The sequence below is a fragment of the Haliaeetus albicilla genome, chromosome 3, assembly GCF_947461875.1.
Source record: "Haliaeetus albicilla chromosome 3, bHalAlb1.1, whole genome shotgun sequence".
NCBI classification, from domain to species: Eukaryota; Metazoa; Chordata; class Aves; order Accipitriformes; family Accipitridae; genus Haliaeetus; species Haliaeetus albicilla.
In genome coordinates, this window is record NC_091485.1 from 40,377,240 (window position 1) to 40,397,696 (window position 20,457).

Genomic DNA, 20,457 nt, shown 5'->3' on the forward strand with positions numbered 1-20,457 from the left:
ACATATCTCAATTTTAGCTATCAGAAACATTTCCATTTCTTTGTTTTCAGGATCCTTAATTCCTTCTCATTAGGCCCTGATTTTAGAAAGTACCTATGCTTGTGGTTTAGTGTTTTTAATTATTTTTATGAATCTGATGTAGTCCTTTGAAGTAATTTTTTTTTCTTCTAATCCATTAATATTGTGAGAATGCTGTTCACCAGTGAACTTTTTTTTTATTGTAGTATTATGCTATAACATGGAGTTTAATCTCATTTACTGCTAATTTTAAGAGTATCATAGGACAACAGTGTTGACATAGAGGACAATCATAGTGTATGTCTACATTTAATGCACTGGAGGAGTTCTTAGGTAGGAATTTGTCCTGCATCTGTACTTGCAGTCTTGTGTACACTGAAGTATAGACATACCCATAATTGCCCTCAAAGTAGGACTTTGTTTTACCTCTTAAAAATATGTTTTGCTCAAGTGTAAATGTTTCCACAAATTTCAAATCTGAAAATGCATGCCAACTTTAAATCATGGAGAAAAAAAATAATTTTAATTCAGCTTCCGCAACTGTTGCCTGGTATTTTTTTCTCCAAGTTATAGTTTAATTCCAGTGTCGTATTGTCTAGAAACTTTGCGGCTGTATTAGGGCTACTGCATTGTTTTAGGGGTGGTACAAATGGAGAAATCACTGCTCCTCTAGCATTACTCTCTCCTTCCATCCACACTATACCCACAATTTATTAGGTACCCATTATAATTAGTCATTTTAGTATGGTGTTAGATGGATTTTAGATTCATACAGGGAATTGTTTTGTAGGATCATCTTGTCTCTTTCTTTTCAGCTTCTAAGTTAGGTCATCAATCTAACATGTTTCTAAAGCAGCAATTAACATGTCAAGAAGCTGTCTTCTTAACATCTCATGTAAATTGGATATTGATGGGTATCAGAGAGATATGAAAACAAGACCATTAGTTCTGTCACAGAAAAAGAATGGAGAAGTGTCATGACATGCTATGTAGCTGATTACAATACAGAAGAGCAATAAACTGAACTGGACTTTGGATATTTTCAACATTTATTTTCTTGTCATATATGTCAAGTTTTGGGAGGGACTAACTTTCAGATAGTAGTGACAAGTTTCACCACACAGTCTGCTTAAGTAATACCAGTTTGATAGAAGAAACGATCATAAAGAAATATGTCCTAGTGAACTGTGTTAGAAAAAGTAGATGTCATTTCAAAGATTTGCATATTGCAGAGAACAGACCTTCCTTATGTAAGGGTCCTTTCTTGTGTCTACTTCTATATAGCTGTAATTAGATAAAATTCTGTGGATAGCTACAACTGTAATATTTTTGCCATAATTAAGTAGCATGTGTTACAGTATCAAAACTACTTACTGGTAAATTTCAGAAACTAAAAGGGAAACTCTCGTAGTTTTTCCAGGTCATCTAATGGGGAGTATGTTGCTGCTGTGGAAATCTCGTTGTTGACTGTTAAAAAGTCTTACAGCAAGTATTCATTCATACTACTTATTCATTCCTTCTTTAGTACTAGCAGAATACTCTTTGCTTTATGCAAATACATGGAGGAATCTGACTCTATAATCTCATTCAAACAGACAGTACAATCTACAAACAAATGATATGCTGGATGACTGTTCAAACTCAAAGCAAAGCTAATCTTGCAGAATGACTGCTCTTACTGTGGCAATTTATTTCTGGCTGCTAAGTAATGCTAGAAGTAAGATCAAGATGCACTCAGTGTTTTCTCCTGATAGTAATGATTGGATTGCCACAGGGATGTTATTGTGGCTTTGAAAACAGGGTGGGAGGATGAGGAGGTTGCTATGAAGGAAAATAAAGTTAGTCCACGAGGCATTTCCTCATTAAGTTGTGCCATCAGAAAAGCTCAGGAGTCTTTCTTTGAGTGCTAGAATGGGTCTTTCTGAAAGGTCAGGTACAAGAGAAGCTTGAGACTTTGTAACATTTGATCAGTCTCTTCCAGCTGGACTCCACCAAACAGCCACTCAACAAAGCTCATCTACCAGGCAGGAAATGCAGATCTGCACCTAATCTTCAGCCCACCTGCATGGTGTACAATGTCCCTGTCACTAAATTCAAGTTACAGATACTTACGTGCTGCATATTTAATCCTGGTAAAATTCCCCTGGAATATTCTGTCATCTTGAAAATGAAAGTAAGTTGAAACATTTATGGCCATTAGTCTGCTTTATTTCACTTTTTTTTGCAATAAATGGAACTAGAGCAGGAACTAGTATCTGATACTTCTCTAGGATATTGCGTCTTGCACTGCCCGCAGGATGAAATCAATGAGTCAGTGAGTTGTAATCATAGGGATTTACAAGTGTTTCATTAAGATTTGGTAATTGCGATACCACAGAACAATGTGTTCTGAGGTGTTGTCAGGCACTAAAAATTGCCAGGGAAATATTGAAGATGTTCAAAAAGAGGTTGTCATATTAGTCAGAATGGGGTTTTATGTCGGTTATTTCACACAGCCTCATTGGTGAGAAGTTCAGAGTTAACTTCATTTTCATTTCAGTTTAGCAACTGGGATTCAAATAATAGTTTTATCTTAGTATTTTTTCATCTGGTAAAACAGGTGACTTCGATTGAAATATCAGATTGTAATATCCTCATCTCGATGACATGCCCTGTTCTCCAACAATCTATGTTTTAAGAAAGAAAAACATCCTAAGTGCTTGAGTTCAGCAATGCACTTGGGCATGAGTTTAAACTAAAGAGTAATCTATATAGATAAATATGTTACTGAATCAAAACATTTATTGTTTTGTATCACCTTTGTGCATGCTGAAGTAATTTTTCATTCCTCTAGTGAAAATTTAAGATGGCTGAACTTTTAGACAAAAAAAAAGAAAGATTTGGGTTTTTTTTAAGTAGGTTACTCCTACTTCCAAATACTGCACCATCACTAATAGAATAATTAACATAATAGATAAAGGCAACTCACATGGAAATAATATAAAATCTTTGATAAAGTGATAAATCTTAAACAGTTGTAGAAAGCATTGCTTTTTCACATATCAAGTCAAGAGGAAATATTTCCCTAATCTGAATCCTAAAGGAATCAACATGTTTTCTTTTCGCTGACTTTAGTCGCTGCCATTTCTTAGATAATACTGTGTGTGCTTATAGATTGTTCAGGAGTGTGAAAACACCTTTTCAATGTAGTGGATGAAAAAAAAGTGTCTATGATTTCAATCTTGACTGTTTCTCCTATTTGCTGTTTCCTTCCTCTGATGAGGCAATATAGGATTTTATTATGCTGTGATTCATTCAAGGAATATAGTTGAAATCGTTTTGTCCTCTTTTTTCATACTCTTATAGTATCATCTTTTCTAAATCATACTGGCAGTACGACCGTGTTTCACACACCCACAAGCTTGTTTATAGTGATAGGCCTGGTATAATGCTGCTGCACCCATCCTGTAGAACTTATTCATAATGTCTTTGGTCCTGAAGTCCTTGGCAGTCTTCATGGAACAAGTCTTACAGAATGCATTTTTGGGTCAAAGGAAATTGAAGTATTTGCCTGGAGGCTGTTTGCCTTTGTAGCTCTTGAAGCTCCGACATGCAGCTGATTGAATGTAACTGAAACAATGGTCTTTAAGCAAGAGATCACACTATAAACAGAATGTATATAGAAAAAAAATGTTGGCTATCAGGTATCAAGTTTAGACTCCCATTAAAATAATTAATAGCTGAAATAATGTTTCGGTTACTAAGTGAAAGAGTCCATAAAGTATTAGTAAGATAGTAATTTTTAGGTAACTTGGTTTTTCGTGTTGTGGGTTTTTTTAAGAGTACACATTGAAAATAACAGCCCAGATTTTCAAAGCTAGCCACCAGTTTGGAAAAGCTTGACTCTTTTTAGATTGCTCTGCAAACAAGGATGTGACTCTCATATATGTTGTTCTTTTTATAATCACCTTTTCCAAAGAATCGAGTGTACCTTGGAGTTCACACTTCCGTGTACAGCTAGTCTGCAAGAAAAAGAGTTGGAGATAAAAATGCTTTTGTAGTACCAGGGACAAGATAAGTCGATCTCATACTTTAGGCCTTCTAACATTAATGATGCTCGCAACATGGTGCAACGCTCTTTTCTTGGAAGACATTTGGCAAGAAAGAACTGGGGAAGAAAGTAGCATAAACAAGGACAGATCAGAAAATTACATCTCTGATTGTATAACGACCTTCTGAAGCATTCAGAAGCTCTTCTAGACGTATGCTTCTTTCTCATTGATTGCTTAAGAATTTTTAAGTGTCTTCATTTTACTGTGGAGGTGTCTTATGAATAGAATTACTACTGAAGAAGTCAGAATTATCCAAGTAACAAAAATCTTTTGGCGAGCAATAGTGTTTGTGACATTTTTTGTTGCTTGAGTCACATGAGAATCTCTTCCAATACAAATCCACATGTAAGAAATACATAAATAGGTTGAGAATTGGATGTGAAAATGAGGTCTAGATATGTCAAACATTTCATTCACCCATCCACCCACCCATCCACCCACCCAGTTCACCCAGCCATTTCCTCCTATAAAGGGAAATCATATGAAATGGCTTTTCTGACTAGATACATTGAAAAGATTTTTTTGTTTTTGCATGTTTTTCGTGATGCAGTGGGCCACTTAAATTCATGTGATTTCTAGAAGTTGAGAATAATTTCAGTTTTTCATGTCTGGTTTGGATTTATGAAAGCTCAGAATGGGAACGTATTATAAAATCATGAAAATACTGATGGGATAAAAGCAGCAGCTCCTGCTTCTAGAGATAAGTTTTTTTTATGACTGCAATATAAGCAGAGAAAGTTGGAGTAATTTTCCTTTTAATTAAACACAAATAAACTATCAACATGGCTGCAGAGAAGAGTATGTCACTTCTGGTTCCTGCGATTCCATGCTTATCCTTATAAGCTTGAATATGTGCTTGCAGTAAATGTGTATGTATGTAATAAAGGAGGACAGGTCAATTTCAATACAAAGGAAAATGATGTGATTTTTGAGATCTTCCTTTTTCACGTGGTTATTTCATTTGCAGTTTGTTTTCTCTGTATTTGAATATCTTTATGATAATGGTACAAAGTTATTTGCTTCTGTTTGACTGTCATCTTTAGAAGAGCCTGTTTGACAAGCTAGGCTTTTAAAGAATTGATAACTAGAGCATTACAAACCAGGTACAGAGCTATAAAGGATTCATAGAAGTAATTTTCAAAATTAGGTTTACAGCTTCTAAGTTTTACACTTACTTTTGTTGTCTTGAGGAGTCCTGTGTTCTGTGGAAGTGCCTCCTCAGGTAACAGTCATTATGAATTTACATTGAGCTTTCTGCCATAAATAAACCGTTCCAGGGACAATAAAAAGAGATAAAGTAATTTGGGGTGGGGGGTGGTTTTGAGAAGGTACATGACAACAAATAGATGACTTAAGATCCAAATATATTAGATAACTGTGAAAGTCATAAAATGTGAAATTCAGATAGGGCAGATATGGGGTTTCTGCTTGGTTTCAAAGGTTAATTCAAAGTTTAGTGTAAAGCAGCTGCAGAGGGTGAGAATACAGAGTGAAAGGAACTTTTTTTAAGAGATAAGTTATTTCTTTCCCCAAGGTTTTACTTCAGTGCATTTTTATGATTCCTGGGCTTTGCAAAATTGAATTGCATTTTCCTTATTCTTTTCATGTCTGAATAAATTCAAGGTAAGATAACCTTTATGTAAATGGCAGTTACATTGTATTAAGAGTTACAAACTATTCCTTCAGAGCAGAATCTGTACTCAGGATTCATAAGAGCCTGAAGAAGGATGGTGGGACTCTTGGGATGCTCATTTAAAAGAAGAGATACAAGGACTATTTTTGTAAATTGCTGTCAAGGCATTGCAGTCAGCTGATGCAGGGGGAAAGCTGGAAGACAAACCCTGCCATAATTACTGTATTTTTATTTTTAAAAGTAACAAAGGAGAAGGAAATATTCTTGCATGTATTTCCCTGTGGTGGGTTAACCTTGGCTAAGGGCCAACCTCCCACCCAGCCGCTCGCTCACTCACTGCCCTCAGCAGGATGAGGGGAGAAAATAGGAAGAAAAAGCTTGTGGGTAGAGATAAAGACAGGGAAATTGCTTGCCAGTTACTGTCATGGGCAAAACAGACTTGACTTGGGGAAAATTAATTTAATTTACTGCCAATTAAAATAGATTTAGGTAATGAGAAACAAAAAGACAAACATTAAACCCACACCTCTCCTCCCCACTTTCCCAGGCCCAGCTTCACTCATTCCTTCCAGACTTCTCTCCCACCCCTGAGCGGCACAGGAAGGACACGGAATGGGGGGTTGTGGTCAGTCCATAACATCTCCTCTTTGCCCTTCCTTCCTCCTCACACATATCACCTGCTCCAGCGTGGGCTCTCCCCACAGGCTGCAGTCGTTCAGGAGAAAAATCTGCTCCATTGTGGGTTCTCCACAGGCCACAGTCCCTCTAGGACATATCCACCTGCTTTGGTATGAGTCCTCCACGGACTGCAGAGGATATCGGCTCTGGCATGCTCCTCGCCATGGGCTGCAAGGGAGTATCTGCTCCGGAGTGTGGAACACCTCCTCCTCCGACCTTGGTGTTCCCACTGCTGTTTCCTACTCTTTCTGTTGCCTGCTCTTCTGCCTGTGTGGCATTGTTTGCTCTTCCTTAACTATGTTTTTTCTGAGGCGCCACCATTTTGGCTGAGGGCCTCAGCTGTGTCCTGCCATGGGTCTTCTGGAGCCAGACAGAACTGCCTGTGTCTGGCACAGGGAAACCCCGGCCTCTTCGCACCAAGGCCACCCCTGCAGCCCTGCCACTGCCAGCACCTTGACATGGACACCCAGTACAGTCCTGTTCAATTAAAATATTTTTGAATGTAGTGAGGAAACTTGCAGTTTCATATGCGCATGAGCCAAACCCCCACTGTTGTTAAAATAAGTCTTACAAAAATACATAAGCTAGGATTCAATTGACTGTTTCGTAGAGGCTACTTTTGGTTACTAGATGATCTGGGATGGTATGATTGAAACATGGATATCGGCTTTTCAGCAAAGCTACCCTTTTAATTAGGACAATGTTGCGAGTAGGGTATGTAGTCAGAGATAACACTCTTCTGTGTCTTATCTGTGGAATATGATTACAAATGTTCCATTTTTCCACAATTTAGATTGCAAGGAGATAATTTGGCAGAAAGGCCAGAAGATGTCTCCATGGTATCTCAAACATCTGAGCCAGCAGTGTCAGACTCTGATGGTAAGTTACATAAATATTTGCTGCTCATAAAAAAAAAAAAAAACAAAACCAACTTCTTGAATTTAAGAGTAGAGGTTATGTCTGTAAAAGATTAAACACTGCCAGAGATGTTCCTGGGCATTTGAACTCATTTGTCATGGCCAATTAGCACTCCAGAATAATTCCTAGGCATATTTTGGGAGCCACCTGGGGTCAGGATTCATTCTTAGTAGACACTTTGTATGTTAGCACACTATTTTGGGTGTAAAATAGCTTAATAGCGTTGATGTGGGCTGTTCATTTCCAGTTGGCCTCTATGCCTAAGAATGGTCTTTGAAATATTTAATTTAATACTACAAATGCATCCACAGGATTCAAATAATATACAGTAAAAATAAAAAGAGTTACAGAATTTCTCCCCTGTTTTTAAACTAAGTATCAGAAATGCTCCTCTGATCTCTCCAAGCACCACTGACTAGAATTAAAATAAAATAAAAAGGAGTTTATACAGTAGCTCTGAAGAACAGTTTCTCTCCTCATACAAACATAATCATATGCTGTGCTAATCTGCAGTCAGGACATTCAGCTTTATTTCAATTTCTGCTCAGGTTTTTGGACAGAATAACACCTGAAATCTAATGGAGAAGGTACTTCCTAAGGGATATCTTGCCAGAGAATGCCCTGCTTTCCTCTGAAAGATTAAGTTGATGAAGGTTAACTTTATCTTAGCTGTCACTGGAATGGAGACAGAAGCAAATAGACGTTTGAACAGAGAATCTGCAAAGATAAATCTTTCAGTCCATTTCCTTACTGTTGGGTAGAACCAGCCGCGTCTATTAATAGGAGGTTTTGATTTGCAGTTTAGTCTTCAGCAGCCACAGACAAGTTAGCTATGTTGATTAATTAATGCAAAACAAATCGGAACTAACTTTTGTTGTTTTTAATTATCCTAACAACTCTGCTATTTAGTGCTACTAGGTTTGCTATTAGGTATGACAGCAACCTGAGGTTTTGCTCATTTCTCTTGCCTCATTTGTAAACCAATGTATGTCAGCATTAGTACCTAGTGTGGCTTTAAAGATAGATTTTTCAAACTAGTTTTGTGAGAATGCATGGCTTCATGCAGTCATGCCGTTTGTTTTTCCTTTCATCTGCCTTTGATCACTGTATAAAAAAAATTAATAGGGGACTTACTTACAAGCTTGATGAAGATTATCAGCAAGAGAGACCCAGACTGGTGACTGCACTCAAGCCCTGTGAAAGGAAGGCAAAATTCTTCCATTATGGGAGTAATCCCCAGGAAGGGAGATGGTGGTGGCTTGTTTGGGATAGGTAAGGGGATATGCAAGCATGAGATTATTGCAGCAGAAACAAGTACAGGGGTAAGACATACATGTAGGAAAAAGTTCTACAGTTCCTGAAACAATTTGTTTTGAACAGATCTCTGCCTTCTTTTTTTCTTCCTGCGTACCCTTGTTCTTGAAGTGGAAATACGCCCACTTTGCCATGCCATCTTCTGAAACTGTAGGCTTCGGTAAAATAGTAAGCTGTTGCTAAATGGCAGAGGCACCAGGATTAAAGGTGAAACTGTCAGAAGGTGCTAGATGCTGTGTAATAATGAAGCTGGATCTTTCGTGGTCACAGAGTTTGGAGCACAAGAGTGCTATAGCCATTGTAACTTGGACTACTTTTATCCACTTCTGGATACTCTGTAGTCAGTATGGATATAGAGAAGATGGAGAACACTTGCCCTAAAAAAACACCTCCAATAAAAATATAGGGAGTAAAAGTTAGATAGGTAGGTGGGGCAATGACATTCATGTTGTTATAAACACATCTACCTCATGTCTGTGAATATACATGAATCTGTTAGTCATATAGCTAGAAAATAGCAGAGCCCCTAGGGTAAAAGGACTGAGGTCAACAGTGAGGTACTGCCAAATTTCTGTCAAGAAGCACTCTCAGAAATGTTCAGCGTTTCAAAATATTTTTTCTTTTCCTGAAATGTTGGCTAGTAATACATTTTGATTTGAAAAAAAAGCACAGCTGGATTTTACAAGTAGGCACAGGCTAGAAACAGGCACAGAACTCGGGCAACTGCCCATTCTATCAATCTTTCCTATAAATGCAGCACAATCCTTGTTTTCAGTGCATCTGATATTTATTTCCAATAAATACTATGTATGAGAAGAAGATAATAAAAGAGACTCCTAAAGATATTGTTAGAAAACCCTAAGTAACCAAGGCATCATGTTACACTGAATTTTTAGTTATGTCCTCTTAAGAGTGTATTATATCATGAAAAAGTGACTAACAGGCTTCACTTACCAGGTTTATTTGAATTTATTTTCTGCTTTTACTTACCAGTACCAGTGACCTTACTGAGAGAAAACTATGTGTTGGGAAGTGCTGATGTAAACCATTTGTTCAAGAATATGCAAGCAAGGTGCTGATGCACAGCAAAGTTGAGGGTAGCTTTCTTTAGATAATGATCTGTTTCTTTGTTAGTGGGAAATTGTTAAGTTGTTAGAGCTGGAGCATCTCTCTTGTGGATTTCAGGTGAACAAGGTTCAGAAGTAATTGGCAGCACATCTGATCTAACAGCCCTTATAAATAAGCCTTACTAAAGCAATTCCACCTAATAAAGTTAATGTAATAGCTTATGTAAAAAGATCATCTGCAGCATCAGGCAAGCATCAGGCACTATACTGACTCCACTGGTAATCTGGATCTGGTTCTAATGAACCACTATACTGATTTCCCTCTAGTATAATCCTGCTGAATTGGACAGAGTTGTGTTTGATCTAAGTAGTGAAAATGAGAGATGGGAATCAGGTCTCAAGATCGGAGAACACGTGTTGTAGTTTCTATTTACTGTCCTAAACTATACCGCTCAAAACTGTTTCTCTTTCCCATTGGACCACTTAATTGGAAAGAACTAAGGGAAGAATTTAATAGCTAGGTTCTTGATTTTGATTAGAAGAGGCAGCTTCGGTGACCACACAGGAAGCTTCCCCTGTAGATGCCAAGCCTGTCAGGTTTGTCTCCTGCATCAGTCCTCCATTAAGCCTTGCTCTTGTTCTGTACAGATAGATGGGCAGAATGGCTGAGGCTTCAAAAGATAGACACCACAACACGATTGATCCAGTAAAAATCTGCATTTGTCAACCCCCAGCCTGTTTTTCAGGTTGGGGGGATTGTAAAGGTTGTCTACTGCTGTGTATTTTTTTTTTAATTTGGATATTAAGAAGTAGTATCATAAAAGGATAATTGTTCATTTAATCCCAGTTGTCTATAAGTACCACGGGACCTTGTTTCACTTGTTTTGGTCTTTTTTGCCGAAAAGTACCTTACTCTTTGAGTGAAAGCCATAGTATAAGTCAGAAAAAGAAGACATTATTGCAGATAAGATTTTTGCAGTCAGTGCATTCTTGTAGAAGAAAGCTTGAAATACAATAACTTATTAGGGAGTAAACTCAATACTGGATAAATGAAAAGCATAGCACTTCTAAACTTCTAAACCACTCTTCAATTTGTCTGAGAAAAGCTGGTTTTTAGTTACTTTACAGTGTAGTATGCAACTCCACATATTGCTGAGGTGTGGGCAAAGACTTGTTTCTTTTGTGACTCTACCTGGAATGATATGATTTGACTGAAAACGATAGATTATATGGTACTATACCACAATGTGTACATGTGGTATTTCCTATTCTGTTATGTTATTAGATCTACAGATTATGCTGTGATACATAATATTCAGTTTGCTAAATAAATTTTACTAAGCAAATTTCACATCAGTAGTTCATTTCCTATCAAACAGGAGTCACTGGTTTTTATTATTTGCAGTTAGCCAGCTCCTGTTTCTATCCAGTAGAAACCAGAAAGTTTCTACTTGAAGAAACTTGAATAGACTAGGATGTGTAGCTCCTATGTTCCTTTAAAGTAGGAAAGTATAGTATATACTTCCAATATAGTAGAAAGTTCAAAACAGGCATTTGGATGCAGACGAAAAGTTAGACATTGGGGATGTTCAATAGAAATAGCAGTGTATGAAACACATATAGTGCTATTCCAGATGGAACTGCATGACGAGGGTAAAAAATTAGTAAGGATGCAAATATGTGGGAATTAGGGTTGCAAACTAGATATGGCAGTGGCAAAAATGTGGCATCATCTCACAACTCCTGCGCAGTTCTCTGACCACAACTTTGCATTATCATCACCTCTTCTTCCGCCACTTTCATTTGTGTTTGCAATGAATGTGGTAACCACAGTTGCTGTACTTCGGTATAGTTCTGTCTTTATAGTAAATACAGGCTGAGATGTTTAACAAATCAGGGCACTCTGGAAACATAAGGACCTCCCTGCTACATCTCTGAATAACAGCAGAACCTAGGGAAGATCATGGCATCTTGTTTTCTTAGACTGCTTATGAACAGCATCTAAGTGCCTAGCAGACTGTCAGGCAGAGTGAAAATGCATAGCATGTTACTTGGAAATTGCGTTCTCTGACATAGGTACATAAATTCTGTTTTAAGTCATTACGTATGTGTCAAAGAGGCATTCTAGACTTCTCACCAAGTCATGTTGTTTTACAAATGTGGCAGTATGGGGAAAAATTATAGCTTGCATGGCTTTTAAACATTGCCTAAAGTGACCAGAACTTTTACTTGAAGGTTTTTAACTATATTCTAATTAGTTTAACAGAATTAATTAAATTTAATTTTGTTGATTTTATTAAAGCTGAAGATCTACTACTCACTTGTGTAAAGGACAAACAGTATTTATTTTTAATAGTAAAAATAATAAATAACCTATGAGACACCTTGGCAGCTGAAGGAAGCTTGCTTATCACTCTAATCATGTTAGAGACGCTGCTCCACATTGCATTAAGCTTATAAATTAAAATCATACATAAATTAAAATCCATGGAAGTGTAACTGAAAAGCAGTGTGTTTACAGTAGCCACATTTACCTTCCCAGCAGATAATTTATAGGCATTTTATTTTCAAAGTGACTAATGCTTTCTTAATTAGAGTGATTTACTTCTCTTCTACCTCTTTGGAACAGCTCAAGTACCTGGGGTTGAAACACTTACAGAAGATATTGATGAATTTCAGAGTGCCTCTCAAGTGGCAGGATCTGTAAGTATCTTCCCTTTTGGATAATCCTGTAATTTTGAAAAATAGTTTGACAAATACTGGATTTTGCATAGAGATAAAAGTTGTGCTTGCCAGCATTGTTATCCTAGAGAGAAGAAAACTTAATTTACCTAACCCTTCTGAATTTTCAGTTCTCTGGCTGTTTTATTTTTTTCATTCTAGGAAGGGTAATATTTTGAAATAAATTATTATAAAGTCATACAAAACCGTATGTTGTTGGACTTACTTGTATAGCTCCCATTGAAAGTGCAGCCATTTTATACTATGTCTATATGTTCTTAAATGTTAGTCAAATATCCATTTTACCAGATAATATTCAATTTTACAAAATTAAGAGAACAAAGTAATTAAAACTCTTAAATTTCATTATGAAATATGACATAATATCTCAACTATAATTTAGCTTTATGGTAACATTTGCTTGGAAACTAATAAACAAGAGGTGTCTATTTAAAATGTATGGGTAATTTATGTATATTTTTTAAATAATGCAATATTATGCTTGGTAATATTTTCATCAGTTCTTTTATTGTGAAATTTAAGAAAATCTTTTCAGATTTGCAGTTTGCAGAAAATATAACCCGCAATAAAATATTTTTTTAAAAAATTATATAATCAGAATTTTGGCGCTAGTTGTATTGCATCAGAAATTTGAATATAGGTTAAAGAAGGGACTGCTTTTTTCTAAGGCAAATAACTTGATGATAGTTGTTTGGTTTTGCAAAATTTTAGACAGCTGTAAGAGGACACATTAATTCCTGTTCAACCATAGCAATACTGGTTTATAGCACACTTTAGTGTTGATAAAGTAAGTGAAAAGAAGGGCTCAGTATTTGTCAGCTAAGGAAAAAAGGGCAGTATTAACTAAAAAAGAAAAATGACAATGCAGACGGATCCTGCAGTCTTTCAGGAAGCTGATTAAGTACTACGAATAAAGCTAAATAATACTGAACATACAGTATTTCCAACCAGAGTTATCAAAGCAGTTGGCAGATACAGAATTCCAGATCAATTCCTAAAGCTCTTTGAGAACTTGGGAGTGCAAGAACCTTACAGAGCATTTGCAGATATTGGTCAAAAGGAGTAGTAAGGAGCAGAACTTTAGTTGTCATTGTTTTGAGCTTCTTTCTCAAGCCTCCTTTCTGCTTCACACCAATGAACAGAGAGGTATAATAAATTTTGCAGCAGTTTCTGAACCCACATTTTTCTTACTGATTTGGACCTGCAGCTACCAGCTTTGATTTACCAGTTCTGCAGACATGTAGCATAGGGAAAGAGCAACAAATAAATTGAATTGCACAGAAAAATAAAGATACAAGGAAAACAAAACATCGTTATGTTTATTAGCAAAAGCTTGCTATAGAAATACAGAGCCTTCAACTGAGTATTTTTAGATATATGCTCTGTGTGTGCATGCTTGTGAACAGACAAACAATATGTACATGTATTGTTTAACGCTCTGCTAGTTCTAGGCATAGGTAAGGTTGCCTGGAGCAGTAGACTGCCAGAGGCAGCAAAGCTGCCTGGGCTGAATCCCTGAAAGCCACACTGGCTATTGCTGTTATTGCCAGTGCTGCAAAGAGAAGGCGAGAAGAGCAGTTGAAGCTATTGCTCTGCCCACCCAGCCTCTCCCTAGGGCAAAGGCAGCTAGCTTCACTTTTCCTGAGCTCTTAGAAAATTCCTTAGCCTAAGTTACTAAGGAGCCATAAACCAGTAAATGTTAGCTCACCTGCTTTGGGGGTTTTTTGTGGCTTGTATCTTAAAGCTCTTAAATAGTGTGTAGCTAGTTGATTGGGTACTTTTCTCTCTTTAAAATGGGTTATTATTTACAATAAGATGCAGCTATCCAACACTGTATGTTTGTCTGCAACTGTACCTCCTCAAAAAGAAAAAAAATGATCCAACTATTGTTGCCTTTTAGGGCTCTGAAGGAATAGAGATCTGTTCCATGGTCCCCTAATAACTTCCAGTGAGACTTATTCTTTGAGTGTTGACATATAAAATATAGAGGTAAAACTGAGGTTCCTCATAGGAAGGCTGTGAAGATAAATGCGTTCTTGCAATGGATTCCCACAAATCCTTCAAAACAATAAGAAATAGGCCTGTAAAATTACTTCAGAATTGATACCAAAATACATTCTCGTGACTTGAAATGATTTTCAGATATTATATGAGATACAAGATGAGGGAAAAATAGAATAAATACAATGTTGATCAGACATTTCTCATAAATTGGACAAATTGGTTCCTGACACTTACTCAAATGTGCATATTACGTGGAAAAATTCCTGATCTGGTTCAAGGTGTGCCATGTTTAATACTGGTACTGCATTCCAATAGGGTAATTTGAGTCTGTTGCTAGTTAAATGGATCATTATCATAAATTTCTCTCTACTCATGTATATTTGACAAATTTTCTTTAAAAGTGCCTTGGCCTTCAGAGGAGAAGTGTTTTGAGAAAAATTGTAGGATAAAGCAGCAAGAATTATGCATAAGGATCTTTAGAAAAGAGCTCTGTGTGTTCTTTTTTTCATGTCCCGTATATAAGTCCACATGTAAGATCTTTGATGTGGAGACTAAAGCAATCTGGATACCAGTACTTAGAAGAGATAGGCAACACCTATGTCTATAACATGCTTCATGTAATTTATACTATGGTTACATGATTTTCTTGTAATATTGTATATGTTTACTGTTCAATTTCTGAAGATTCTGGAAGTTTTTGTAATTAGACCTTTTTCCTTTAAACCTTTTTTAATAGAATCTTTTGCTATGCTTAATTTTTCATGAAGAGAGTTGATATTTGAAAAATCGAGAACTTACATTTTCAGTGCTGCACAATCCCAAACAAGGCATACTGAATGAATAAACGAGTAAAGCTAGCAAAAAGCAATTTGAAGTATTTACAGGAATTGGCACTCTTCCCAAGTGTTTTGCAAGAATTCAAAGTGGAAGCAGCATTCAAAATGTCCTTAGAGATCCTAATTTACTGCAGGGCTCATTTTCTGACAAATATTTTAATGTAACAAAAAGTGCTAGGCAAAATGCAAAACTTTTTCTTGAGATTTTTGCAGTGTGGTGAACTCAGAGTCCTATTTTACTTTATGATTTTGTAAATGAGTTTTATAAATATTTGGCTAGCAAGCTTTAAGAAAACACTGAAGTGATACTAGGAAAAAATTAGGTGGGCTGGAACGCTGACCGAAATGGAAAAGTAAGGTATCAGGGGAAGTTACTAAATTTACAGTGACTAACATAAAGAAAGAGAGCACATGCACTGGGCAATTCACATTGAGTAGCCTTTGCCTTCCGAGTTGCTTCTTTTACCACCTGGATCTAACAGGACTCATACTTACTGGTTTTTTATGTGAATCTTTGCATTCACTCATCTTTCTTTGCATGTGCACATAAAAAGGTATATTTTTCTTTGCAAATTATCCATGTAAGGCAAACCAATCCAAGTGTAACAGAAACTGTGGAAAAAAAAGTTGTCCAACTGCAAAAGGCATTTCTGCATGAATTTGCCTTGGGTTTTTGCTCTTTATTACTGTGAGAACAATACTCTAACGAATTCTTTTATAAAGGTGTTTTGTTTTAAATAAGTTTTCCCCTGTTTTCCCTACTGCTTTGGAGTTTTTCAGTTGCTTTCCTAGAAGGAACACACACATGGATTTTCTGTGATAAATACAGAAATTCCTTAATGGTAATTCAATTTGTGAAATGCCTTGAGGCTTCATGCACAAGGAAAAATTAAGCTTTTAATTCTTGCTATCAATGATGTTGAATTCAGCTATATTCTGGTGACACATGATTTAAATTGTAATTGTTAGAAATTTTCTTAGCTTTTCCCACTATTTTCCCTGGGAACAATGCTGAGAAGTAACTTAATTACTTGTACAAGTTGGGGTGTAATTGACAGCTATAAATCACCCAAAGTTCAGTATTTAAATCTATAAATTATTTGCTGGATTGGGGTCACTGTTTAGCATTTATGAAGTTAGTCATTAAAATAAGCATTTTAAGGTTCCACTGCCACATCAGGAGCAACAGCAGTGTGCCTGTGAGGTAGTATGAATTCTAAAGGTCATATTGATATATTATGCACACAAAATTAGAGTGTTCTGATACAAAAGTTTTCAATTCCAAGTTGGCTTTTGTAACTATGTGGAAATTCAGGCACATAAAGTTAAAATTTTAAATTTTAACTTTAAATTTTTAAATTTTCTGTAATAATAATAATAATAACAACAGATAACATTAGATTAGTGCAACTCCTCCACAGCTAGTCCAAAAAAACCTGCAAACATGTAAGTTTGATTACTATTAACTAAATTAATGTAACATCAAGGTTCCTGGGAAATAAGTGATATTCCTGCAAGTAGTTAAGCAAGTAGTTTGAATTACATACCTTGAACCTCTTTGGTTGAGACATTCCCTATGTAAAACAAATCCCATAAAACAGACAGCATTTTGTACATACAGCTGCAAAATAATTATTTCTTACTTTTAAAATTCTCTTTCACTTTGGAGAACACCTGAAGTACTTAAAAATTTTTTTCACTTCTTACCTGCTTATATTCTTTTTGCTGGTATCATGTTGCATATTGCAAAACTTGAGCTCCCTAGGTGTCTGCCTGACCCCTGTGATGTGTGACGAGGCTGCCGCACCTCCCTGCCCAGATCCCCAGGGATAAGGGCTGCTTCCAGAAAGGCCCTGGCTCCTTACAAGTTCAGTTCATCAGCCCTGCTGGCAGGCGTTGCATGCAGCATGTGGTTAGTGCTTCCAAACAGACCTTTCATGGGGCAGACAGAAGGGCAGATGTCTTCTGGAGTGAAAATACTCTTATTTGAAAAGATTTAATCCTCTACAATGTAATTTTAAGTTGAAAGAATTTTATGACCTTTAAAAAAAAAAATGTAAAAAAAAAAAATAATCAATGAGTACCTTGTTCTTATGTGTCTAAAATTTTGGTTTCTTGGGCATGACAAATTCAAAAATATTAGTCCAAATAACAGTAAGTAAAACAGGACTGAAGTTTAGAAAAAAATTGTTCTGGTTACACTTCAGAAACTGAAACAAATGTGATCCCCAGGTGCCCACATATATCTTCCTTCCCTCTTGCCTGTAAACAGAAAAACTATGTGTAAGTTAACTTAAGCCACCATTTTTTTTTAGTGTAAGGTTTAGTGTAAAATGTACTGGCTGACTGCCATGGGAAGCAAAAAGCTTGTAATTTCAATTACATGGCATTTCAAATAGAACAGGCCCTGATGTGGAAGGTGGGGATTAGAGGTGGCTGCCAATATTGCAACAGAGCTGTGAGAAGGTTTATTATTTTTACAGTACCAAAAAAACATGTTGACTAGCTCACCTTATGTACTAGAACAGACTACAGAAGCTGAAAGATTAAACATTTGGTGAACACTTACAGAAAATACATATTGTGTGAAGAATCTTCAAACAAAATATTGCGCAAAAAGTTCTGCTGCATGAATAACAACTGTCCTTGCCAGTTGCTTGGTCAGAATGGAAGGGACACTTGCAAACAAATTGTTCAATAAAGCGGATTTTTTTTTTTTTATTTTGAGGGATCTCTGTCAAATGTGTCTATTTAAGATATTTAAACTATTCGGCAAAGAAATGCTAGGTTATACATAGAAAGCTAAGCATGGTTGTCTCTTACAGTATTACCTCCTGAAGTTACCAATAAAATTTGCACTTGATTAGAAAACTATGTAGAAGAAAAAGTTCAATCAAAATCCATTGCATATATTTATAGCTTGCCAGGGACTAGCTAATTAATTTGGTTTCACGTCCTTTACCTTGTTTCATTGTGATCATGCAATTCAGATAGTCTTTAAAAGTGAAGAAGCACTTTCCCTTGTGAGGCGGGGACTCTTCCCACACCTGAAAAGAGATGTGTATGTGTGCTTGAATGTGCATGTGAGTACCTGGGTGTTTTACTCTGAGGGAGGCCAAAATGACATAGAAACATAATGCTGCATTGTTTATTAACACTTTTTGTGGTCTGCAAGAAAGAGTAATTTATTTTCTAACAAGCACTTGATTTCCAGATGATGTTGTAGGTGATTGGAGGCCTTCCTCTTGGCCTTAGCTATTCTGAAATGTTGCACCTCTGTAGAAACTCCCTAGGTGTCAGTGGGTATTACACAGCCCATGTCAAGTTAGCTCGATGCTGAGATCAAGCCATTCACATCTGCACTGGGTTTTTTTAGGGATAAAAGCTTTACTGATGTATGCTGTCAAACTAACATTGCTGCAGATTGAAGCACATACAGTGATCTTGGAAAAACTTTCTTATTCATGACCTCCTTAATTGTATTTCTATTCCACTGTGGCATTCCCAGTAAGTTATGGTTTTTCCCAGAAGTTCAGAGAATCAGTGATGAGAGAGACTACCTTTGCCTTTATTGTTTGCAATTTTTTATTTTAGCAGTAATTTGGCTAAGTGGTCCAAGTAAAAAAAGCATTAATGAATGTATTGCATGTGAAGAAATTATGATGATATGTAAAGAAAGCCACTTAAGAAATGGACACACAGTTGACCTTAAAAGTTGACAAATGTATCTTGAGGGCTTTGTTTGAACATATTTCTGGTGCAAAGAGACATTGCCTCACCTTCAAAGTTTGAAGGTGATGAACAGGGCCCAGAGCTGTTTCTACAAGTTAGAAAGACAAGGCTGTCTTTCAGGAACATCCTCATATTTAGATCTTGTTAATCTTGTTAATATAAATAGGCCATTTATAAATTTTGTGCTAATATTTATAAAGCTTAATGAATAATCAAGGGCAATTGTAGTTTGGAAGATACTTTCAGCTTGTGTTTATCTATTAGGAATAAGGCTGTTGCATAAATTGTGTGCTGGAGACACTGAGGACCTCTGTCTATGTTTACGCATTATTCACTTAGATGAACTCATAGTCTCAAAATGTTAAAAAATATTTTTTATGTTCAGTATTATCTAGATATATTAAAAAAACATTACCTGAACCTGCCTCCAGAAATGTTGTTGGTTATAGCCCTGAAATACCTAACTTCAGAGAAGGAATAAAAAATGGTTACACTACAGTTTTAATGTCTTAATAAACTCTTTTACCTTTTTTTTTCCATGTCATTATTATTTTCTGTTAAGTGAGTGTTTAATTGGAAGGCACTATTATAAGCACATAATTTATCATGAATTAAATTGCTAATATTAAATATCACATCTTTCATAACTAGCAGTGCAATACTGTTCTAGTCTTTTGTGAAGCTATCGTCTGACAAAATGTTATAAGCTTGTGATATTACTTAGAACAGAAAAATGCACAGGAAGAGTTACGAAAAATGGGCAGAAAATTCATCCAAAGTTACCTTGTTAATTTCACAGGGTGTTGGAACTGCGTATCTGAAAGGGAGTTTGAACATAGAACAATATGTAATAGTAGAGACTAAAAATATGTACATGTATTTGTTTTAAATCATATACAAGATTAATATTTATTCTTGGAAAGAATATATACATCTGTGCTACATCCAGAACTGACCACAAACTCTGTATGTCTTTGTAGCTGTGTGTTAACAGGATGAAGGCAGACATAAATATTTATTAAATGCATGTGTGTGCCTGTCTTTGTATGCCTGTATGTGCTTATACACAGGCTTATCTATAGGTGTTACATGAACTTATATAAGATTTTAAAACCTGTATTTAAACATACAAATGTATTGTTGATGTTTGATGATCTTTGTGATTTGGAGTCTCCTAATTGCAAGTGATTTAATTTAAACATTACTCATGTCTTTATAAACATCTAAAGCACTATGATGATGACTACCATTAAAGAATCATTTTTCACCATTTATCTTAGATTCTACTTCAGGCAGTAGAGAGCTGCCTTTACTCAGACAGTCACCTTAGTTGTATGTGTCTTACATGATTGCTGTGCATAAAGGAAAGGAGTACAATAGAGGAAAAGGCAGAATGTAAGAAGAAACAGTAGAGGTTTGTAGAA

At 36.1% G+C, this 20,457-nt stretch overlaps 1 protein-coding gene across 2 annotated transcripts in view; it reads left to right on the forward strand.

Annotated features, from left to right (window-relative positions):
- Positions 1-20,457, forward strand: part of C3H8orf34 (chromosome 3 C8orf34 homolog) — a 180,146-nt gene that overhangs the window by 133,525 nt on the left and 26,164 nt on the right. For both annotated transcript variants that reach the window (XM_069779489.1, XM_069779490.1), the window contains 2 exons: positions 7,214-7,299; positions 12,349-12,422. In XM_069779489.1, the coding sequence (XP_069635590.1) occupies positions 7,214-7,299; positions 12,349-12,422 (160 nt within the window). The remainder of the gene's footprint in view (positions 1-7,213; positions 7,300-12,348; positions 12,423-20,457) is intronic.